Genomic DNA, 24,580 nt, shown 5'->3' with positions numbered 1-24,580 from the left:
CCACACAGGGTTGGCCCTACTATTGGACAAGATTTTACACACACACACACATCCCAAAAAAGTCTATTTAACCTTTAATTATCCAAAACACTTAAACGGGGAAAGGGGTTGTTTCATTTAAGCCAAGGCACATCAGAACATTTCTGCAACGCATGGCTCAGGTTTTCAGAAGGATGTGGAGTCAGTCGATATCCAGACAGGCCAAACAGAGCCCAAACGTCATCTTAGGAATTCACTGAGACATTTTCACACCTGCATTCTGACATGGGACCATCTAGAATTCTTCCACTTGATTCTACATTCCGGGTAGAATGTTATTTCTGCCCACATTCCAGCCCTGTTCCTGCTCTGGAGCCTTCGCAGGAAGAGCCTCGATTGTCACATCAGACATTAAAGGAAGCCTGCTGTGACTCATATGGGCATAAATGGCAACTCTGAGAGGTAAAAGGTAAAGGTAAAGGACCCCTGGATGGTTAAGGCCAGTCAAAGGTGACTATGGGGTTGCAGTGCTCATCTCGCTTTCAGGCCAAGGGAGCCAGCATTTGTCCACAGACAGCTTTCTGGCTCGTGTGGCCAGCATGACTAAACCGCTTCTAGCGCAATGAGACACCATGATGGAAACCAAAGCGCACGGAAACACTGTTTACCTTCCCGCCACAGCAGTACCCATTTACAGTGGTACCTCAGGTTAAGTACTTATTCATTCCGGAGGTCCATACTTAACCTGAAACTGTTCTTAACCTGAAGCACCACTTTAGCTAATGGGGCCTCCTGCTGCTGCCGTGCCGCCAGAGCACGATTTCTGTTCTCATCCTGAAGCAAAGTTCTTAACCTGAAGCACTAGTTCTGGGTTAGCGGAGTCTGTAACCTGAAGCATATATAACCTGAAGCGTATGTAACCCGAGGTACCACTGTATCTACTTGCACCGGCATGCTTTCGAATTGCTAGGTTGGCAGGAGCTGGGACAGAGCAACGGGAGCTCACCCTGTCGCGGGGATTCAAACCGCCGACCTTCCGATCGGCAAGCCCAAGAAGCTCAGTGGTTAAGACCACAGCGCCTCCCGCTTGTTGCTCATCCACAGCAAACATTGAGCACTAGGCTCTTGCGCTGTTTGGTTGCTCAATAGGAATTCCATCTGGGTTACGGCATCTCTTGTGGCGAGCTGCTCGGACCAAACAGCCATGTTGGGCATCAGGATGGAAGCCCTTAGGAAAGGACAAAAATATGGAGGTTTCGGCACTGTTTCAATGGAGGCATAGGAAATAAAGACATCTACTTGGTGGCAACAGTGAAGATGACAGGAGGGGTTTAGCTGGCTCACTCCCATGTCTCACAGGACAGGCTACAACACTCCCTTAATTTATTCCTTCCTTTAGGCTCTGTTGCATTAGTGATAGTGACAATATTCCGAAATAAGACAGACGTAATAATTACAGCCTGACAACACAAAGAACTCTGCATCACTCTCATTTTTAAGGCTACGTACATGCTTTACATTTGAAGCAAATTTGCATGATTCCATGTTAGGTTAAATTGTTCTGCTATAAAAAGCAACAAACTGTTGATGTGCATAATTTATGCTGGTTATACTAGCTATGGCAGGAAGCATGCCAGATTCACAACCCCTGGAAATGTTACTTGGCTATATCTCTGGTTTCTGAGATTACAGTCAGGGCCGTCTTAAGCATCTCTGGCACAGTGGTGCAAAGATCCCTCTGGTGCCACCCCCCTTCCCCAGAGTTGTCAACCTTTCCCCAAGCCTCTGTGGGGATCGCTCTCCTCCCGCAGGGGCTTGGGAACGAAGCTGCACGCCCACCAGCCATATAGTTGGCGGGGCACAGCTGGTGGGCGTGCAGGGAAAGGGGAGGCCGCCGGCAAAGCCACGCAGCTCCCCCACTCGTTGGGGCGCCCCTGAGAGGCCAGCGCGCTGGCGCAAGGTGCCTGTAAGCCCAATAGGAAAGACGGCTCTGATTACAGTATGTAACACATCCACACCTTCAAGTACCTTATTTTTCGCTTTATAGGACGCACTTTTTCCCCTCCAAAAATGAAGGGGAAATGTGTGTGCGTCCTATGGAGCGAATGCAGGCTTTCACTGAAGCCTGGAGAGCGAGAGGGGTCGGTGCGCACCGACCCCTCTTGCTCTCCAGGCTTCAGGCAGCTATCTGCAAGCCTTCGGAGTGCTCCGAAGGCTTGCGGATAGCAGCCTGCAGCCTGAAGCCCGGGGAGCGCAGTGCCAACTGAGCTCAAAAGGCTTGCGGATAGCTGCCTGTTCTGGGGGCTGGGGTCAGGGGAAGTTTGGGCTTCCTCCGCCCCAGCCCCGCGGCTAAAAACGAAGTCGCACGCAGCCTCTCCCAGCTGGAGAGGTTGCACGTGGCTAAAGAGGAAGCCAAGACAGCCAGCGGGGTGGATCCCACTCTCTGTCTTGGCTTCTTTGCTCTTTGGGGCTGGGGGGGGGATTTTTCTTTATCCCCCCCCCAAAAAAAATAAACTAGGTGGGCCCTATGGTCCGGTGCACCCTATGGAGCGAAAAATATGGTATATATCTTCACAGCATAAGGTCTAGATCTTGCCTTTCTAAAAAGAAATGAAAGCTTAAATTCCAAGGAAGCCAAAATCTCCATCCAGGACCACATTTTGCACTCCTGCAAAATGGTAGCATTTACACAGCCCTGGGAGAAAGTTCTCACATTAATTTTAAACTCCCGGAGACATTTCAAACAGCAGGAAATGGTTGACACTCACCGCTAAAAGAAGAAATGTGCTGAGCAGATCACTATCAGCAGAATAATATTAAAAGTTCCAATGCATTTAAGCAGTAAGACCTGTTTGACTTATGGTGAGTTGTTTACTGCAAGTTACATTGTGAGAAAAACAGGATTTTAACAAAGTGGGCAGTACTGAGTCCCATTGACTTCAATGCTTAACTTTCTCCTATCGTGAAATCAGAGGGAATTAGAAGCCAACAGTATAAGCATCTTCCCTTCCATTGCTCTCCCTTCTTCATCTGCTGTTTCTTAAGAATTTAAGTGCCATGCACAGAGATGGTCCTATATCAATAAATCAAGCCTCTTTACATTTGCACTATGAAGTGTTGGCTAACTAACAAATCCTTTTAATATTGGATAGGAGGATGGCATAAGGAGGTGTCATCCTTCACTCCAGGAGACTCTCACGCATTTTCTTTTTTTAATTCTTTTGGGTTTTCTCAGAATTGGCTGGTACCTTTACAGCCCTCTGTGGCTCAACAAGAGTTCCTGACTTTCGTACCTCAAAATGTGTGTTTTTGAACGCCACGCTCAAAAAAAGCACAGCCCAAAATCGTGCAAAATTGTGGCGGCCATTTTGGCAGCTGTCCTCTCGCGAGAAAAAACTGCCTCGTTTTTCCCCAGGACGGTTGACAGGATGGACTTTTTATTTCAAAATTCTGGTACCCAGGTCAGGCAAAAGGCAGAGTCCAGGCAGGTTGTGGTAATCAGGGCGCCAGTTGTGAAACATCTGTCCACAGGAGGTCATTATCATGTTGCTAGGAAAGGACAAATAGGCCGGTTTTTATTTCTCTCAGTCCCTTGTTTTTCTAATCTTAAATTCAATTCTCCACATTTCTGCAGCACTGCGGATGTTAAAAATAAATAAACAATCCTCACGAAAATTCCACAGCATTTTAGTGTGAATTTCTCCTGATACATTTATTTTATTAATATGTGCATATTTTGCAAGCCATTTCCCCTAATAGAAGGTATATTACTGGGGTGTTATGGGAGAAGCAGCCATGCAGAGACCATTCCCACACAGCTATGACTCAGGTTTAAGAGCCGTTCTGAGGTGAACGAGAGTTCCAAGAAAGGAAAGTAAATGGAAGCTGTCCGTCTCCTTTCTGCTTCCTATAATACTTCCATTAAAACTTAATGGATTCTCCAACCTTACATCACCTCTGTTTACCAGCACCTGAACTGATGATACACACTGCAGAGCTGACAACTTAAAGTGCTCCACCGAGATGCTTCTCTTTAGAGCTCAGCACTGATCTATCCCATTGAGGGTCCTATTCTTTCGTTTCTAAACCCAATTCCCTCAAGCTTCCTTACCATTGTAGAAACTAGATGGCCTCTTTCATGACACTCCTAAATATAAGGGATTGGAGCACATCATAATAATTATTATAATTCTAGCCAGATTCCTCACACCTAGAAAACTAACTTGCTTTTGAAGGTTCAGCCCATCCTTCATTAAAGTTACAAAACCTTTATTTATTTCCAATTACAAGGCCTTGATTTGCTGTAGGGATGGGAAAGTTGGGGGGTTGCAGTTGTCTTCTGAGTGGCTTCCACTTTCAAAGCACCTTCTTTCAGATCTTTTGCCGTGTGCTCTGTGATTTAATGTCTGAATGTTTAACCTCAAGAGGTGGGGCATCACCATTTCCCCACATAATAAACACGTTGCATAAATAAAACAAGTCAGGTACCTTGAAACCTGCAGTTGCAAATATCAAAGGATTTATATTGGACCTTTTAGAATGGCAGATCCCAACAGCAAAGGCCAGTTTACCATTTGAAGAGGGCCTGAACTATAATGAACTATAATGCTCATTGTATGTAGAATAGGTACCCAGCCAATTCTTGGTTAGATTGCCACTATACTGTAATTGTTGTGACTGAGAAGATCTGTTTCAGGGTGCCAAATTTTGGCTGTGCAAAGGCTGCCATATTATGAAAGAGTAACACCAAGTAAACTGGCAGAAATGTTTTCGCTCTATAAGACGCACCAGACCACAAGATGCACCTAGTTGTTGGAGGAGGAAAACAAGAAAAAAAATATTCTGAATCTCAGAAGCCAGAACAGCAAGAGGGATCGCTGTGCAGTGAAAGCAGCAACCCCCCTTCTGTTCTGGCTTCTGGGATAGCTACGCAGCCTGCATTCACTCCATAAGACGCACACACATTGCCCCTTACTTTTTAGGAGGGGGAAAGTGAGTCATATAGAGCAAAAAAAACGGTAAATCTAAATCAAATAAATGTTGCAAATGTAAAGAGAAAGAAGGTTCTTTTTATCATTTGTGGTGGTCTTGTAGTAAGACTAAAGCTTGCTGGGAAATGATATATAATGAATTGAATATGATGTTCAAAATAACTTTTACCAAAAAACCAAAAAAAACAGCAACCAACAACCAGAAGGTTTTCTTTTGGGAATTATATATAAATTGTATAGAAATTTATTTATGTATGCTACTACTGCAGCAAGAATGTTACTTGCCCCACAATGGATAGAAGAAGAAGTCCCAGTAAAGGAAGAATGGATACAAAAATTTATGGACTATGCAGAAATGGCGAAACTTACCGGAAGAATAAGAAATCAAGATAACAAACTTTTAACAAAAGAATGGAAATGGTTTATTGAATGTTTATAGATAAACTGCAAACAGATAAAAACATTAGCAGGATTATTGTAATAACCTGCAGTTTTATAAGAGTATATATTTATAGTAGATAACTAAATGAGCAAGTTAAGTGAATTGGATGTGCAGAAGATATTAAAAAATAAATTTAAGGAACCGCAGAAAGAGGGGGAAGAAAGTCAAATTTTGAAATGATAAATGGATTGTAAAACGAATGAAATATATAAATTTGAAAAGTATAAACAAACAAACAAATAAATAAATAACATATTATGAAAGAGTACCAAAGTCTGCCCCGATAGTTGGGAAGGGGAATTACTTGAAATTGGGCGAAGGAAGAGGCTCTCTACTTGTTGTTTTTTTAACTTTTATTTTGCTTTAAACAGGTACATATAAATATAGACAACCAAAATTACAAAGAAAAATTCCTTAATAATAATGAAAAAAACTACAAAAAATATCGAAGTACATGACACAGAACATAAGCAACTATGGGAAATATAAAAGAAAAGAAAAAAGAAAAATAGGGGGGGGGGGGAGAGAGAAAAAGAAAAAGGAAGATGGGCCAAAGCAGGAAAGCTCATCTATTGTACACTTCCTTCAAGCTCACAACAGATAATTATTCTTATCAATTATCTCTATCTGCATTCCAAAGGAATCCCTCATCTTGGTATCAGGGAACATTTCTCTATGCGGTGTCATTCTAAACATAGCCAGATCTTTCTTGTTGAGCCCTTGTCCCCGAAATAATTATTTAAACATTCCCATTCTTCTTTCACCAGTTTTTTAGGTTTATCTCTTATTGCATCTGTCAGCTTTGCGAGCTCCAAGTACTCGCACAATTTGACTACCCATTCCTCTTTAGTGGGTGTATTTTTATCTACTCTCTACTTGTATTAAGGTTCGTCTGCCTAATTTCACACAAACAGGAAAAAGTGCCAAGTTATGAGGGAATTTCTGAAACGGAAAATCGGAGCCTCAGCAAGCCACCTGCACGTGATAGACACTGCAACCTAGCAAACACCACGTGGAAACTCTGTACGTCATGAGGCAAGTATAACATTTGGACCTCGTTTCCTATAAAGCCGTAACTGTTGATGGAGTCAAGAATCCGTAAGGATTAAGAACAAGGCCTCAACAACCTAAACCTCAGCAAATCTCTCCCCACAAAATGTGTTCAATTCAACAGGGCTTTTAACCCCAGAGTGAATGCAACCAGTGCCAGATTTACGTATAAGCTAAACAAGCTATAGCTTAGGGCCCCACTCTCTTGCCCCACCCCCAGAAAAAATTAAAGAAAAAATACCTGGATGTACATTTCTAAAATATAAGATAAAAAACAAAAAAAACCACCTACATACAGCAACAGTGTTTTGTGTTGTGTAGGCTCCTATGGTGTAAGTCATGGGCCCCACCTGCTAGCCTGCTCCCTAAAATATCACTGGTTTGCTCATTTCTATATATAGGGAGCCTACATTCTGAATGGGCTAGTTGCATGGCAACATGGGCAAATGGCTTTAGATACCTATTGGGTCCCTAAATAGCCGTATAGCATATATTCAACACAAAAAACAGCAACAATTTGTTGTTGACAAAGGACAGCTGTACATATACAGTGGTACCTCGGGTTACATACGCTTCAGGTTACATAGGCTTCAGGTTACAGACTCCGCTAACCCAGAAATATTACCTCAGGTTAACAACTTTGCTTCAGGATGAGAACAGAAATCGTGCTCTGGCGGCACGGTGGCAGCAGGAGGCCCCATTAGTGGTACTTTAGATTAAGAACAGTTTCAGGTTAAGAACGGATCTCCGGAATGAATTAAGTACTTAACCTGAGGTACCACTGTAAAGGGCCCCATTACCTTCAGTAGCTTAGGGCCTCATCAAACCGAAATCCGGCCCTGAATGCAACCCGCTCCAGACCCTCCCCAGGGACAGCTAGGAGTCCCTCCATGAAAGCCAACATCTTGCTTGGCCATCAGAAGTAATTGTATAGCTGAATATTGAAAGGGTTTGAGCTGGCACGCTTTATGTCATAAAAGCATCCTGGCAACCTGATCTGACTTTGAATCACTTGCTGATGATAAAAATTGTGGGGGAGAAAATAGCTTGAAGAGGACGTAATGGAGGAATCTGCGGTGCTACCGAATATACGCAATCGGGCAAGTGTTTGAATTCATGCTACTATAGAATTAGCTTGACGTCTCATTGAAAGCCAAGTAGATAACTGGAAGACATTCAGCCAAAGCTGGCCAAATCTGCAGAAATTGATGAATAAGCCTTTTCCCCCTCTCACTCCCCCACCCTCACCCCCTTTCTGGACACGGTGATGGGTGAAACAGAATTATGCCTTTTAGCCATTTGCAAAGATGCTCATGATGTCAGATTGCTCAGTGCCTTGTAAACTGCTGAGCCTAGGGTTGCCATACGCCCGGAATTTCCCTGACATATCCGGAATACTGCAGCTGCAAGCAGTGTCCAGGCAAGAATTGCTGAAATGTCAGGAAAAATCCAGGCGTATGGCAGCCCGTGTCTTCTTTGCAATTTTGCAAAAAAAAAAAAAAAATACTCTGTCCAAATTTTCACTTTTTGAAATATGGCACCCCTAGCTGAGCCTGTATCTTTAGAGCTCAACAGGCAATCATAGCCATGTCTTCTCAAAAGCAAATTCCCCTTGAGTTCCGTGAAGCTTCCTGAGAGAAAAGTGGCTTTGGGTTGCAGCCGTGATTCTTAGTCACTTAGCAAGTCATCATAAGCAAGAAGTAAGTTTTTAAGAAAAGAAAGAAAAAAAGAAAAGAATCACAATTTATCATTTTAAAATGTATTGGGTCTTGCTTTTGGTCCAATCATGACTGAGCAGTTTTGCAGAAAACTCAACTCTGGTTTGGGGTGAATTTTCTTCTGTATTGGGGCAACTTGGCAAAACAGTTCTCTTCATCTGTGTGCTTTAATTTGACATCTAATTCGAACTTCCGGGGGAGGCGCCTCCAGCAATGGCATAATTCCTCTGACCGGGAGGAATCTGCTCTGTGGAAATCTGGGTCTGGCCGCCACGGCGAAGGCGGAGACCCGTTAAAATCACAGGCGGGAGAAGCCTGTGAACGTGGGATTCGGCGGGCACCTTTTGCGCCTCCCCCATTCGCGGGGAACCCCGGTTTTTGGGGCTCCGGAGCGACGTGGGGTGAGCGGCGCGGTGCATTGAATCGTCTGCTTCTTCCATGGAGCGAAGCCGCATAGCTGTTGCCGGAGAGCGCTGACCTTTTCCTGTGGACAATTTGACTTTAAAGTAATTACCCGTGAGTAGAGCTGAAACGGAAGAATTGGATCTCTAAAAGTTTAATTTGGTATCGTAACGGGGAGGTTCAAAACAGGAAGTCTGCCTTCCCTTTTTGTAAATAGACTGAGGCAACAAAGTTGCAAGCTGGAGTCCTGGAAGGTCTTTTGTAAAAGATCAAATTTCCAATGGTAAAGAACATTAAACCCCCTCTTGGAGGCAGGAGAAGAGAGGGGGAAGTTGCGGATTGAGTATGCCTGCGGGAGAGAGCGAAGAGGCTTAAAACACCGCCACTCTGACCCTGGAAACGGGCTGCTAGTAAGACTGACGTTTTTTGGAATGTTCATTGACAGCGCTTAGAACGTTCATTGACAGCTAGCTAAATAAGAGAAATACATTGTTTCTACTGTTTCCGGCTGCTTTAAAAAGGAGTAAAAGTAACTGAAAATTGAAACTAATTTGAAACTAACTTTGGATTGTTTAAAAGAGGATACTATTGACTTTTACAAATAGAAACTGTTTCCCCCTAGTGGAAGCCTTTGAAACTGGTTGATTCACAAGAGTTGCACTAGGGGAATTTCCAGCTGCAAGTTAAAAACCGTGAGACTCTGGGACTGACCTTGAATCTTTCAAATGTTATGGTAAATGGAAGAGGAAAAACAGACCAGTCAACTGTTGATAAAACATTAAGGTCTGGGAGGACTTGGTAACAATCCAGGAGAGGTCTATTATTAAGCCCTCCTGTTCTTTTTGTTGCTGTCTCTGTACTAGTATATTTGAAACTAAGAGGAATGTCGACAGAAGAGGCTTTGGTGGCGGCATTATATAAGATAAATGACTCATTGGATCAGCTTCATAGGAAAATGGACATGATAAATGCAAAGGTGGATGTTTCAATTGTTGAGGTCGACTTGAATGCAGGGAGTATGGACAATACCAATACAGAAACCACCCAGAAATTGATACAAGAACCTATTTTGATATGGCAAGCTGTGGAGGAAGTCAAGGAAAAAGCTGTTGCTGTTGAAGGTACAGAAACACAACTGGAGAGAAAGAGAAAGAGAGCCCCAGCCCTACAGAGGCAATTTGATGAACATAAGTTGACGCTCACTATGACTGAATTTAAGGAAAAATAGACGAATTTGAGGATTAGAGTTCACCTTTGGTGGACATGCCCAAGAATTAAGACACTCTGGGAGATGATTCATAATGAAATGAAAAAGGTATTTAAATATACCCTTTTGAAGAAACCAGAGGCCTTTCTCCTGGGCATGGTCGGCCAATTGGTGTTAAAGAAGGATAGAATTTGTCTCATGTATGCAACAATAGCAGCAAGAATATTCATTGTGAAGTACTGGAAGACACAAGATTTATCTATCCGGGAAGAATGGCAGATGAAGTTGATGGACTATATGGAATTGGCGGAAACGACTGGCAGAAATCCGAGACCAGGGAGAAGAGTCGGTGGAAGAAAACTGGAAAAAGTTTAAGACTATGTATAGAAATATTGTAAAAATAATGAATGTTAGAAAAATGTTAGAATGAAGTTATATGGCTTTAGTAGAAATGTTATAAGGAATTAAGTATAAATAGAAATAGAGTATTAAAGGGAAAAATAAGATTAGAATATGTTAAGATAATTATAGGATAGAAAACAGAGGAAGATGGAAAGGAATTGCTGAAACAATTAATAGAAGTGGAATACAGAAAGGGAGGCGGGAGGAGGTCGTGGAAAAAAGGGAATGAAAGTTAAGATATTGAAATTGTTTTGTGTTTTAAATGGTTTGCGTCTTGTTTTGTTAATCTTATGTTTTTTCTCTTTTTTTCTTTGCTTTTTCTTTTCCTTTTTTGTTTTTTCTGTTTTACTGTGTTCAAATGGTTGGAAAATCAATAAAGATTATTTAAAAAAATAATAATAATTTGACATCTAATTCTTCTTTCTCTTTGACCATGGGTATTGGCCTAGGTTACAGCCGGACAAACCTGTTTTTTGAACATTCATTCTGATTCACTGGCGTAATATTTGTGAGGAAGTTAGAGGACACCATCTAATTGCTGAGCATTCATTTTGATTTGCTGTTGAGGTGGTTATACAAAGTTACCCCACACTTTTCAGCACATTTCCCCCTCACTTTCCTTATCACAGAAAGTCCTTTGGGTGAAGCAGTTGCACAAGGGCACCAAATCAGCTGTAGTTGCACAGCCTGAGTTTGCCGATGTGTGATTTAATCCTGACCCAAAATAGCCCCTTATCTATGATCCAGAGCTGACTCAGTCTTTACAAAGAGGGAAGTGATTATCGTATAGTCTTGGTTCAAAGAACAGTAAACAAAATAAAAAGTTGTACAATAGAAAATATCTGTGATAAAAGGCATAGTTTGGGGGTGATAAAAAATCATCCTCTTAAGAAAAATGTGCAGCTGGTTATTTAAAGTCAGAGGTTTCCACACAAAAACACCCTTTCCACACCGGCAAGTAAGGAGAATGATGTCAGTTCAAGGTCACATCCCAGCCAGGGTAAAATCACCTGAGGAGGTCGTAGAGTGGGACCAGTCGGAGGGAAGGGGTAACCTGGTGAAGAGGTATGGCCCTAGAGAGAGTCCTGAGGGCCAGATAAGAGAGCCCTAGAGGGTTACGGTCAGTCCCTGGTCCAGAGGTTCCCCCTTTCTTGTGCTATGTGATTGGCTCATCTGCTGACTGCCTGTGCCCTTGTTTTCCAAACAGAAAGAATTCAACGATCTACTAAAGAATGCAGGACCCAAACTGGTGGTTGTCGACTTTTCAGCAAAATGGTGCGGGCCTTGCAAAATGATCCGTCCTTTGGTTCACGTAAGTAAGTCTCGTGTTGCCGTCATGGGCCCTTCCGCAGTGCAAGGAGAAAATGTGGTTCCGTTGCTGTCCTGATTTTGCTTTGCAACTGGGCCGATTCTCCCTTGGAATCGTTGAAGGCTGTCTTGCACCAGCACACATCTGTCTAACTTGGTGCTCTCCAGGGTCGCTGGTGCCTAAGTTCTTTCACATCACCTCTTACCTGTTTCATTTTAGCACTGGAGATGACAGGGATTGAATCTGGAATCTTCTTCTACCAGTGAGCTACGGTCCTTTGCTATCTTCTATACCTCAACATGCTTCCCATGTTGTCTCCATGTTGCTTCCTTCAAACCTCTGCTCAGAACACACCTTTCCTATGAAGTCTTTGGCTTATCTCTGAGTCCTCAGCCCCAAACAAAAAAAGAATTAGTTCCTCATATTCATCCCTTGCCAACCTTGCCTCAACCTCTTATCGTTCCATCTATTGTTTCATTCTCCTCACCTCTCAGACTTTACACTGTGAGCTTCTTGGGAGAGAGATTTCACCAGAACCTGCCATAGCCACTTCTCCTTGCTTCTCTCACAGCAATAGTGTTTATTTAAATCCTGCCATCAAGTCGATGTTCTTTCTTTGTTTCTGCAAATATATTATAAAAGGTTGCCACTCTTTTTCAAAGTCACTGGTGTCCTTTTCTTGTAGCCTGTCCATCAGTTTTGCCAGTTCTGAATAATCCATCAATTTCTCTTGCCATTGTTCTTTTGTTGGAATTTCTCCAGTCTTCCAGTTTTGTGATATCAGAATTCTCACCGTTGTAGTAGCATACATAGTGTCCTCTTCTCTTTCAGCAGATCTTGACCTAAAATACCTAACAGGAAGGCTTCTGGTTGTTTAACAAATGTTATTTTAAACATTTTCTTCAATTCATTGTATATCATTTGTTATTGCTTACTCTTTTAAGCAGAGGACTACCTTGGCACCAGGAAGACCTCTCATTGGGTGATGAGATACCTACAGGCACTCGAGGGATAATAACGAAGTCAGAAATATAGGCATCTGATATTGTGAAGCAGCCAAATTGCAGTTTAGGTGGAGAGCAAGTTGCTAATGTGTCTTCCCGGGAAAGTTCTAGAGACTGCAACAAAGGGCTTTTAGCAAAGCACTTAAAAAGTGAAGGGAGATATGGCGTTTGCTTGTTAATGAATCAAAGTCAAAGGTCCTTGGGTGATTCTGCTGAATGATTTAAAAGGCAGCTTCTAGAGAAGCATGTTCAGTAAGTCAGCCAAACGTTGCTGCACATCTTCCTGGCCAAAACTGTCAGTTAAAGGATACAAACAGTGCCGGCTCATTCCATAGATCCCCAAGTCATTAAAAAGGCTGCCAAAACCCTTTTTAAACACAGACTCCTCAGATGTCCCTATTTTCCAGGGACAGTCCCAGATTTACAGAAGCCATCCCAGTTTCTGATTTGATCCCAGAATGTCCTGCATTTCCTTAAGATGTCCCTATTTCCATCGGAGAAATGTTGGCGGATATGGTAGAATGTCCTGATTTTCTTTGGAGAAATGATGGAGGGTATGGAGTTATCTGACCCCCGAGCCATCTCAACGCAGCCCTGTATAGGTGGAGTTTTTTTTTTAATGCTTAATGTTTTATTATGTTTTTATATATGTTGGAAGCCACCCAGAGTGGCTGGGGCAACCCAATCAGATGGGCTCGGTATAAACATATGAGAAAGTGGATAACTCACTGCTGGAAGTGAAGCTACAGGGAACCAGGCAGAGGGCCTTCTTGGTAGTGGCACCCTCCTTGTGGAATGCCCTCCCCTCAGATGTCAAGGAGATAAAGAACACAACTTTTAGAAGACATTTGAAGGCAGCCCTGTATCAGGAAGTTTCTGTTTGACGTCTTATTATGTTTTTATATGTGCTGGAAGCTGCCCAGAGTGGCTGAGACAAGCCAACCAGATGGGCAAATAATAATAATAATAATAATAATAATAATAATAATAATAATACAGTCGGACATCTCTATTTCCATCCCAGAAATGTTGGTGGGCATGTAAACACCAACAATACAAGTCTAGCGTAAAGACTGGGGGTGCAAGCACATGTTATCTGTGACATAGAGCTGCCACTTTAAAGCGATAACTTTGTGTCGAGATATTTTGCTTCCCTCACCCGCCCACCCCTTACAATATAGGATCCCTTACACCCATGTTGTGGGAACATCATGTTCTGATGTTTCCCCCAACCTACCAGAGCAGGCACAAGGGGCACACAAAGGGATGAGAGGGAAGGAGTTGTGTCGCCTGCAACAGTGTAGTTGAATTCTGCCATTTGTTTTTTGTTTCAGTACCTTCTGCACTATTAAAAGTCACGGGAGCCCTGATCTCTTTTGCAAGATTCTGGCACAAAGAGATATTCCAGATCTTATCAGTTTGCCCCTGAGCCAGTGAGAGAGAGGGATCAAAACCATCTTAGTCAACTTCCACTCACAAGGTCATGTGGTGGTGGAATGTCAGCTGCGCTCGGGAAAGAGAATTTCATTATAGAATAACCTACAAATGATGCCTGTCCCCTCCATGTGAAGAATTACGAATTGTCTGCCTCTTGTTTTCACTCATGCTCACTGTTTGGCTCAAGTGTCTGTCTCCCTGTAAGTGCCATCCCATCCGTTCTCATTTGTTGCTTGCCAATGCTCTTAATCAAGCAAACACTAATAATGAAGGGTTTGAATTAAAATCTGTTTCCATTAAAAAAAATGTGAATGACAAAAATAACAGATTGCCAAATCAAATTACAGGAATTGGTGGAGACGGCTCAACTGACTAGTAAACTCAGAGGAAACTCAAAGCAAAAATTTGCGGAAAAATGGGATGGTTATAGAAGATATGTTCAAAAATACAATAATAGTTTTGACTCCATGCTAGCATTCGAGTGATAAAGGAACTAAAAGGAGGTGGACAACAATTAAGGATTTATTATGTTTTCAGAATGTATTAGAAAAATTATATAGAAAGGTTTATTGTTTTGTGTACATTCAAATGTAAGATAAAATATATGCAAAGGGACTTGACAGGAAGTCAAAGTTGAAGAAAAGATTTTGGAAGATAAAAGGGGAAAAAATATTTACTTTCATTATTATCATTTTGTGTGCGGGTGTGCGGGTGTGGGTGTCTGCACATATGTGTGTTGTTGTATGCAATGTTTGGGAGGAAATAAGACGGCAAATAACAAATAACAAACTAAATATTGATGTATGTGATTTTTATTTCTTAATTATATTTAGTGGTAGTATGGCTGTATTGTTTTTTGTAACATAAAATCATTCAATAAAAAATATTTTTTTAAAAAAAATGTGAACAACAAGACTTCATCTGTTTCAGACCTCATAACTTCACAGTATATGAAGTTGTCACCAGATGCATAGGATAAAAGGACTTCTGTGATGTAGATTAAAAGAGGTGGTAATGCAAGGGTAACACATATTCCAGATATGTGGGACTACTTCCTGGGCAAAGGAAACCTGACAGCTCTTCTAATGTTCCTGGGCTCCTACTTCCATCAGTCCTTGCCACCATGATCAGTGGTCAGGGGTGAATGGGAGTTGTTATTGAGTCTCCAGCCTGGGCTCAACTTATGAGCTCTCCAGGGTGCTCTTGAACCCTGAACTCTTGCCTTGCATTGACCTACTTTGCTTCTTTGCTTTGTTCTGCTTGCTCAAAGTAGAACCTTTGCATTCAGTTCAGAAACCCTCTACTGCCAAGGCTGTCCGTCGTGTACAACTGGGAAATGTGGACTAGGGCTTTGGGTGGCCAGGTGAAGAAGAGGACAAGGCTTCTGCACCTTTAGTAGATGTATAGATTTGAAGGAGGTTCAGAAGATGTAGGTGAAGGCTGCAGTGGTAATCATAGGGCTTCGTTTGAGAGCGGAGGTTTTCAAGTTGTATTCTGTGGAACTCACATACACCGGAAAGCTCATGCCAAAATGAAACTCTTTCCTGTAAAGCTGTCACAAGATTTTTTGTTCTATTCGCCCGAAAGGCTCCCCAGATGCAGTCCAGTCAAAGTTAGTCACTCGTGACTTAAGCCTTGTTGAAGTCAGTGTGGCTTGCCATCAAGTAAATATAGCTAGGATTGGGCTGAATCTGATTCATGTCACCAACCATAAAACCCAAGGGCCTTTCCAATGAAAGCCATGAAGAGTCTTGTGGCATTCCAAAAAAATGAATTCCAAAGCAAGTGTTGTCATTAAGAAGTTCATTTGAAATCAATGTGGCTTACTCCTTCCAAGTAAACATGATTAAGAATGAGCTGTGTCCACTCAGCAGCTCTTGATACCATCAGCCAAGATACCTCCAGCCATGGTATCCTTCTGGAGGGTACCATTTTCCAACTGGACTTAGTTGGGAATAATTTTCTGGATGGTGTCTATTGAGTGGATGGCCCTATGAGAAAAGGAGATCACTGAGATTTACAGAGGCAGAAGACCTGGCTCGTTTCAAAATCAATTTCTGGTTAGTTAATTAGGCACATTGAGTCACTTGGGCTTCAAATGATTGCATTGGATCAAGGAGTGTCCCCAGACAATTAACTTGCCTCTTCAGGATGAGCACAACTCTATCCAAAAAAAGGCCATTGCCCAATTCCCACATATGAACTCTGGTCCACCAACAGCATCTCCATCTTCTCAGGAATCAGCTTGTTTTGACACCTCACCACCTCCAGACAAAGGTCCAGAATCTGTCCAGCCATACCTGGTTCAGATGATGTAGAGACAGAGCAGAAAGTTATCAGTCTGTCGACAATACTGAGCCCCAAACTCTCAGATGACTCAACCTAGGGGCTTCATGTAGATGCCAACTTTCTTGGGCGCATGAAACTAACCATAATTACCTTGAATTTCTGCTTAATCTGCAAGAAAGAAGGGCATTTTCGCTGGCCAGGTTTAATTCAAAGCCATCAAACCTCCTTTGGGGAAGGTTCTCAGCAGGGTGGAAGGAGAAAGAACTTGCCCATGTGAAGACCACCTGGTGGAAACCCTTACACATATGGTTCTCAGTTGTAAACTATATGCTGATCTCTGCCAGCAATTTCAAGATCAACTCTGTATCCCCAAATGGAAACCAGAGTCGGAGGTCATACATTTTCTATTACTGGGGAATGATCAGGAGCTCACCAAATTAGTGGCTAAATATCTCTATTTGGTTTTTTGTCGTTGAAATACACTGCAGATGTATGATCTCCCTGGAGACCTAGAGATGTGACGATAGACTGCTCTGCCTCCTTTCTTTTAGCAAATGTTTTGTGCCACTGGGGAAGTGGTAATTCTGTACTGATTTGTTTTGAATGTTGTATGTGATGCCAATAAAAGGTTTGATGATGATGTAGATGCCAACCAGCATAGCAGACAAGAGGGAACCATATGGGGACCCCATAGCACAGCTGCCAGGAAGCTGAGCAGAAGTCCCTCAGTGCCATTTTCTGCAAGCAGTCCTGCGGGTAGGAGTCAACCACTGTGCCTCTGAGTCTCCACCTGCAGAGCCTCTTCAGAAGGATACCATGGCCGATGGTCTCAAGCGCAGCTGAGTGTGCACTTCCCTAGGTTCTCTTATGATACAGGTCCTCAACCAGGGGGACTAAGGCTGTTTAAGTGCTAAACTGAGGCCTTTAGCCAGGTTGAAACGGGCGGAGATCAGAGGTGGGAAACTGGATTTGGTAGGCAGTGTGCCTTCAAGGGGGCTTTGCTCAGGGGAAGCAGTTTGGATTGAATCCAAACCACTTCCTCCAAATGGAGAAGGCAAACTCCCTCAACTGCCCTAGGATTATTTGTGTGGCCATTCCAGGGGGGCTCTCTGTCACCGCTAATCAGAAAGCCCACCTTGCCAAGGAACCTTAAGCTCCCAGTTGTCCCATACCTGTCCTCCACCTGATGTCACAAAGATCCAGCCTCTTCCCAGCCTCAGTTGATTCAGATGGCATTGAGATAGAGCGGAGTGTAATCAGCCTGTTGACCATACTGAGCTCCAAGCTCCTGGTGTCACATCTGACATCAGATGTGAGGTTCTTGGAGGTGTCAGTTTGTGCCGTAGCCTGATGCGTTTGCACAGCAATGGGGAAAGAGAGGATTGTCCCAGCTTCCTAGACTGCCCTTCTTGTTCTGATCTGTGCTGATATCTCTTCGGTGTTAGCCTGATACTCTTAGGGTTACTCGTTCCCTACTTCCCTTCCTTCTTCATGCCTTCCTCTCAAGAGCAGACGTATTTTGGACCTCTCTTCTCTCAAGATGAAAGAGCAAGCAAGTCTTGTTGCATCTCCACCTCCGTCAGATAGAATTAGGGATCTCTCCTATAAAACATGTCGCGTTCCCCAACTCTGGCCTAGATAGTCCCCTTCTTCCATGCATGCCTGAAGCTGTTCACCCTAATACTTCCTCAACTCTTCAGTTTCTCTCTCAGATATAGGTGGTACAATTTTATACAAAGGCCTTCTGGCCTTCTGGCGGTTCCCTCACTGCAAGAAGCCAAGTTACAGGGAACCAGGCAGAGGGCCTTCTCGGTAGTGGCGCCTTCCCTGTGGAACGTCCTCCCACCAGATGTCAAAGAGAACAACAACTACCAGACTTTTAGAAGACATCTGAAGGCAGCCCTGTTTAGGAAAGCTTTTAATGTTTGATGTATTATAGTATTTTAATATTTTTTGGAAGCCGCCCAGAGTGGCTGGGGAAGCCCAGCCAGATGGGTGGCGTATAAATAATAAATTATTATTATTATTATTATTATTATTATTATTATTATTATACAGCAGATATAGGAGGTGCCTTACATATATATATGATATCAATGTGGAATTATCTCTCAAACTGAAGGGCTTTTGAGCTAAAAAAATGTAGTGGTGTTTTCATGCCAGAATATTCCTCTGTGCCTGCTAACTAATAGATTTGTTTAATTTTGTTCTGTAGGAGTTGGCTGTTCGGTATGCAAATGTGCTATTCTGCATTGTTGATGTGGACTTGGCAGAGGTAAGCTACTAAAACCAGATGACGTCGAGAATTTCTGTTAGAGTGTAACTACAAAGCAAGACTTTCTAGATCAGGCCAGGGGTTTATTTAGTCTGGTATTGTTTTCAACAGGAGACTTTAAAACAGGGGTGGGTAACCTTTTTCTGCAATAAAGGCTCCCCTCTGGCAGAGGGTATGTAATCATTTTCATAATTAAAACCCCCAACACAACAACTATGTGACTTTTTTTTTTACTGATGGATGACAGCTTTATACCCCTAGTTATCATTAGACCACATACACTTAGAAACTTAGCTGTAAAGGACAGAAGGCAGGAAAATTAAACAAATAAGACTGGGGAATGAAATGCCAACCTTAATTATTTTGCTCTCTCTTTTTTTTCCAAGCATGTATGGAGAAGCATAAATGCAGTTTTGAAATCTCTGAGCAGGAATAAAGTTACAATTGTCCATCTATATAGCCTACCATTGTATCTCAGACTCAAAAAGATTCCAAACTGCCTATTTCCACCGATGTGCAGGCTTTCAGCAGCTGTTCACATGATCCCCCCCCCCCCAAAAAAAGTGTGCATTCATAGATCATGTCAAGTCTGGTTTGGCCCTTAGACTGTAAGCTCTCTGGGGCAGAAATTTGTTTCTCTCTCTCTTATACAGTGGTGCCTTGGTTTAAGAACAGCTTAGTTTATGAACAACTTGGATTAAGAACGCTGCAAACCCGGAAGTAGGTGTTTTGGTTTGTGAACTTTGCCTTGGAATAAGAACATGTTCCGCTTCCTGTTGAGTGTATTCCATTTGTAAATTGAGTTTCCCGCTAATCAGAGGCTTCCAGTTGAGTCTGTCAGCTGTTGAGTCCCGAGCATTCACACAACACAGAGGTGATATTTGGAGCTTTTGTCTTTGCTATTTTTTTGCGTTTTTGTTTGTGTGGCTTTTTTGATTTTTTTTGACAATGACTTGTTCTTCATTTTATGGACTGACTTGTGACTGTGGCTCGTTTTTGTGGACTGTGGCTTGTGACTTCGTTTTTGTGTCTTGTTTTTGTGACTGTGTAGAACCCAGTTCAGCTACTAGTTGATTGTGTGACTGCAGAAATTGATAAAAGCCCCCCATCCAAACAATGACTATCATCAGTGCATATAAGAAAATAATAATAATTATAATTTTAATCATCTACAATACTGTCTTATTTATTTTATAGTACAGTACATTGATTATTGCCTTCATTTTATGGATCAATGGTCTCGTTAGATAGTAAAATTCATGTTAAATTGCTGTTTTAGGGGTTGTTTGTCATCGTCTGGAACGGATTAATCCATTTTCCATTACTTTCTATGAGAAAGCACGCCTTGGTTTAAGAACACTTTGGTTTAAGAACAGACTTCCGGAACAGATTAAGTTCGTAAACCGAGGTACCACTGTATTTTGTAAAGTGCAGCGCATATAATAACAGTAGATGAGGGTGAGAGTTGAGAGAAAAGGATGCTGGTAAGAGTACCAGCCGGGGGAACCAAATGGCATCAAATGGTATCTGAACAATTCGAATGTTTAGCAAGAAGAGTTCCTGTTTCGTTTAGGCAATCTGCTCAGATGCAATACTTCCAAATGGAGTATCAAAATTTAGGAAATGTGTGGTGCAGCACTGATAGATATGGTATAAAACACCATACTTTGCTTTCTCCGGCATTCCCGTTAGAGATACTTATATAATGTCTAGCGTACTTTAATTAGCTCCTTGACCATATGGCATATTGTTCAACCTCTCATCCCCAGGATGTGGCTGACCTTTGCAATATCGTCGCCATGCCAACATTCCAGTTCTACATGAAAGGAGAAAAGGTATTTGTGGCCTAGAAACATGGTTTAGTGCTCTGAATTCTGGCCGGGGCTACCCCTAATCTGCCAGATTCTGCCCTGGAATGAGCCATTCTGGGAAGGGGGCTACCAAAGAAATCCAGTCACGAATCACCTAATGGGTGGCAAATCCCTGTGGGACCCCTTGCTTCTCCCAAATTCCCAAATTCCTGGAGCTTCGATTGCTTTCATTTATTTATTTTTTTATTTCGGTCCTAGATTTTTGAAATCACCGGAGCTCGTCCCAAAAAACTGGAAGAGAAGATTAAAGAGTTGATGTGATCATTGGAGAATGCTCCCATGTTATCAACATATATGCCAGTAGAATAAAATACCCAAGGGCCCAGGGTTGTGTGCTATAGGTGCCCTCTTTCAGTGCAGCTACGTGGAACGGCAAATGGCCACGGAAAGCAAATATTTAGGATCACGTGTGGTGGAAGGACAGCTTTGACGCCTTTGTCGTTCAGTTACTGCATAAAACAGGACTGCAACTGGGTGCCTTCCTGCCCTGTCTGGGGACTGGTGGTGGGACGACAGTGAGTGGTCAGAGGGGGAAGAGGGTGTTAGAATTCCTGCTCCATGATTGCAATCATGGGATTGTTGTCTATCACATGACAGTGTATGTTTTGACTCCACAGAGTGGGAAGTGACAGAGACAGGATGTTTGTGTTACTGTGTTCCGTGAAGTGGGTCTATTGTCCTTTGTTCTTTCTCTCTTTGCTGTCTGATGCTAGAGAGAGAGGGAGCCATGTTGCAGTGCTCTATGTGTGTTTTTATGTAAATAAAGTAGATTAGCCAAAATGCTGACTTGCTGAGGTCTGTCACACGCATGATGCACAAACTCTGCGGATCCCTAAGTGTGCCGGTGTCGGTTGGCATCGGTAGCTGTGGTCTTCAGGCTGAAGAAAGCTCTTGAAGCTCCCGAACGATAGACCAGGAGGGAGGGAACATGCCAGTCAGGCATGTGTCTCTGCCAGGGTCCTACTCGAGTGTAGGCTGAACTCCTGACAGAGGGAACATGCTGGGAAGGGGTGGTGTCGGAAACTGAAAGGGTTACAGGGCTTAGTGAGAGGTGGAACAGGACTTTGTGGCTGCCATGATGACCAACACGTCACCAGCCCAACGTTTGTGGCAGGACACACCCTGGACATCCTTTTTTCTCTCTCTCTTTTTAAAAGTTTTTAATTATACTTTTCAAATGTATACATTTCATTATTTTTACAATCATTTTAACATTTCAAAGTTTGACTTTGTGCCCCCCCTTTCTGCGGTTCCTTAAATTCATTTTTTAATATCTTCTGCATATCCAAATTCATTTAATTTGCTCATTTAATTATCTACTTTAAATATATAACTTACTTAACTATTGTTGTATGTTATGCTTATTGTATGTTATGTTCATATTTAATGAGGGCGGATTTCTGTATGGGGGGATGGGGGAGTTATGTTATGTTGTAAATAAAATTCCCAATATATACATATATATTCTTATGAAACTGCAGGTTATTACAATAACCCTACCAATGTTTTTATCTGTTTGCAATTTATCTGTAAATATTCAATAAACCATTTCCATTCATTTATAAAAAGTTTGTTATCTTGATTTCTTATTCTTCCACTAACCTTCGCCATTTCTGCGTACAGTATTCCATAAGTTTGTATCCATTCCTCCTTTGTTGGGACTTCGGCCTCTTTCCATTTTGGGGCGAGTAGCATTCTTGCTGCTGTAGTAGCATACATAAATAAATTTTTATACAATTCAGGTAGTTGTTGTTTTTTACAAAGATTATTTTGAACATCCTTTTCAATTCATTATATATCATTTCCCAGTAGGCCTTAACCTTACTACATTCTTTTCTCAACTAGGCAAGAATAGGGTGATCAGAAAGTGAGGAATGGAGACACCAGTCTTTTATCAGAGTCAGATCTCTTCCTACTGAGATTTCGGCTTTCAGCACCCTTTCCCCTCCGCAGAGAGGGTGGTCTGCTCTTCCAAGGCTGAGAGATCCAATGGGTTTCCAAATGGCTCGGGGGGATTTTCCGGCTGATATGACTGGTGCTCCTTTCAAAGCCTTGGCCGACCTCTGGAACATGAGAATGGTTCCGGCCGTCGAAACGATTGCCCCTGAGTGCCCTCTCCCACTTTGTGGTGCCTGCAAGGCTCCCTGCCATATTCTAGAGCTCAGGGCAAGAAAACAAGCACGAGAGGTCAGGAGAGTGGCAGCACAAGAACAGGGCCTTTTTTGTGGTGGCTCCCCATTTGTGGAATGCTCTCCCCAGGGAGGCTCGCTTGGCACCTTCATTATACATCTCTAGGTACCAGGCAAAAACAGGCCTTGGGCTGATTAACGTTCTATGGCCTTTTAAATGTGTTTCGGAGGTGGGTGTTGGTTTGTTTTTGTTTTCTAATGTATTTTTGTGTTATCGTTTTGTATTGTTATGTTGTGAACTGCCCTGTGATTTTCGGAAGAAGGGCAGTAGACAAAATTTAATAAACAATAATTATAATAAGTAACAAAGACTGTGGAGCTCTGCCCTGTGATCTTCAGATTAAGGGCAGGAGACAAATTTAATAAATGGTAGTAGTAATAAAATGATAGTAGTAATACATCCCAGTAGTGATGTATGGAAGTGAGAGCTGGACCATAAAGAAGGCTGATCGCCAAAGAATTGATGCTTTTGAATTATGGTGCTGGAGGAGACTTTTGAGAGTCCCATGGACTGCAAGAAGATCAAACCTCTCCATTCTGAAGGAAATCAGCCCTGAGTGCTCACTGGAAGGACAGATCCCGAAGCTGAGGCTCCAATACTTTGGCCACCTCATGAGAAGAGAAGACTCCCTGGAAAAGACCCTGATGTTGGGAAAGATGGAGGGCACAAGGAGAAGGGGATGTCAGAGGACGAGATGGTTGGATAGTGTTCTCGAAGCTACCAGCATGAGTTTGACCAAACTGTGGGAGGCAGTGGAAGACAGGAGTGCCTGGCGTGCTCTGGTCCATGGGGTCACAAAGAGTTGGACACGACTAAACGACTAAACAACAACAACAAGTAGTAATAAATCACAAAGACTGTGGAGCTCTGTCTGCAGTGAACTTGACTCACCATTGACTGAGACCTCACATTAAATGACAGCACCATGCCTTTGTGTGTGAGCTGAGTCCCACTCTTGCCTTGAGCTAGTTGCACATGCAACAGTAGTAAATAATTAATCTTATTTGCATGCCATCGTCTATTTGCATATACATGAACGAGCACATGCCGTTTGACATCTTGCATGCACATCTGTGCATCTGACTTGAGTTTGCTGTTGTCTAATGGAAATATTTCAGTGATGCTTTGAATCACCATGAAGACAAAAAAAAATTGCTTCTATTTCTGTGACTCTGTTTTTAAGCAGAAATCTGATCTCTGCACAATGTGGATGCTCCAAATGTCGCAATAAAATAGAAGCTTTGCAAACAATTGAGGGAGATAAGAAACAGCTTATCCATTTAAGGCCAAAGAGATTGCAGAATATTTTGTGTGTGTCTACTCCCAAGAGGAAACTTTAAGAAACTTTACTGTAAGAAACTTTACCGGCAGAATTGAAACATGAAAAAAAATATGTGGCATGCATGTTCTTGCAATGCAGGCCAAATCTGAAAACGTGTTATCAGATGTGCGGCAGGTGGAGACCCAGCTGCCCAAAAGTACATAGCCAAGTTGCTTGCCTGGTGTCAACAGGCAAAGAATTCCAACACGTGTGTTTATGGTCCTGCATCATGTCAATGGGGAGACTGCCGGACATCTGTATGCAGCCGATGTCAGGGTTAGGGAATCTGTGCCTCTCCAAACATGGTTGGACTACAAATCCCATCATCCCTGGCCATGCTGGCTGGGTTTGATGGTAGTTGGAGTTCATCAAGCTCCCCATCCCTGACCTTGACTGTTATGTACTGAGCTGAATCCTAGAGCAATAGGATCCAGAATGCAGCAGTCTCATTGGTCTGCAGGAGCCACCCAATCCAGCTCCAGGTGGAAGTGAATCAGCGACCTCATTGGCCTGCAGGAGCAGCCAATCAGGCTCCTGGATGAAGTGAATCAGCAACCTGATTAGCCTACAGGAGCAGCCCGGAATTAGCCAATCACGCGGGGCCCATTGTGTAAATAATGTATATATAGCTAGACGTTTTGGGGAAAGTTTCATTCATTGCTACTACGAGCTGAATAAAGAGCATGAAATTCA

General features: G+C 42.7%; 1 protein-coding gene across 1 annotated transcript; it reads left to right on the top strand.

Moving 5' to 3' along the window:
* Positions 1 to 7,443: 7,443 nt before the first annotated feature.
* On the top strand, positions 7,444 to 20,701 carry LOC308466790 (thioredoxin-like). Its single transcript, XM_080987994.1, has 5 exons — positions 7,444 to 7,562; positions 11,399 to 11,503; positions 18,446 to 18,505; positions 20,275 to 20,340; positions 20,575 to 20,701. The coding sequence occupies exons 1-5, from the start codon at positions 7,524 to 7,526 to the stop codon at positions 20,635 to 20,637; spliced, it is 333 nt and encodes a 110-aa protein (XP_080844120.1). The 5' UTR covers positions 7,444 to 7,523; the 3' UTR covers positions 20,638 to 20,701.
* The last annotated feature ends 3,879 nt before the right edge of the window (positions 20,702 to 24,580 follow it).

The sequence above is a fragment of the Podarcis pityusensis genome (genome assembly GCF_964106645.2).
Source record: "Podarcis pityusensis genome assembly, chromosome: 17".
Classification (NCBI taxonomy): domain Eukaryota; kingdom Metazoa; phylum Chordata; class Lepidosauria; order Squamata; family Lacertidae; genus Podarcis; species Podarcis pityusensis.
The sequence above is the reverse complement of the archived record's forward strand: the minus strand, read 5'-3'. Positions and strand labels throughout refer to the sequence as shown.

Excerpts from the sequence above, each read along its gene's own strand:
- LOC308466790 (XM_080987994.1), top strand. The coding sequence starts at position 7,524 with ATGGAGGAATCTGCGGTGCTACCGAATATACGCAATCGG. Across the intron at positions 11,504-18,445 it reads TGATCCGTCCTTTGGTTCAC|GAGTTGGCTGTTCGGTATGC; the intron begins GTAAGTAAGTCT and ends TTTGTTCTGTAG. Across the intron at positions 20,341-20,574 it reads TCTACATGAAAGGAGAAAAG|ATTTTTGAAATCACCGGAGC; the intron begins GTATTTGTGGCC and ends TTTCGGTCCTAG.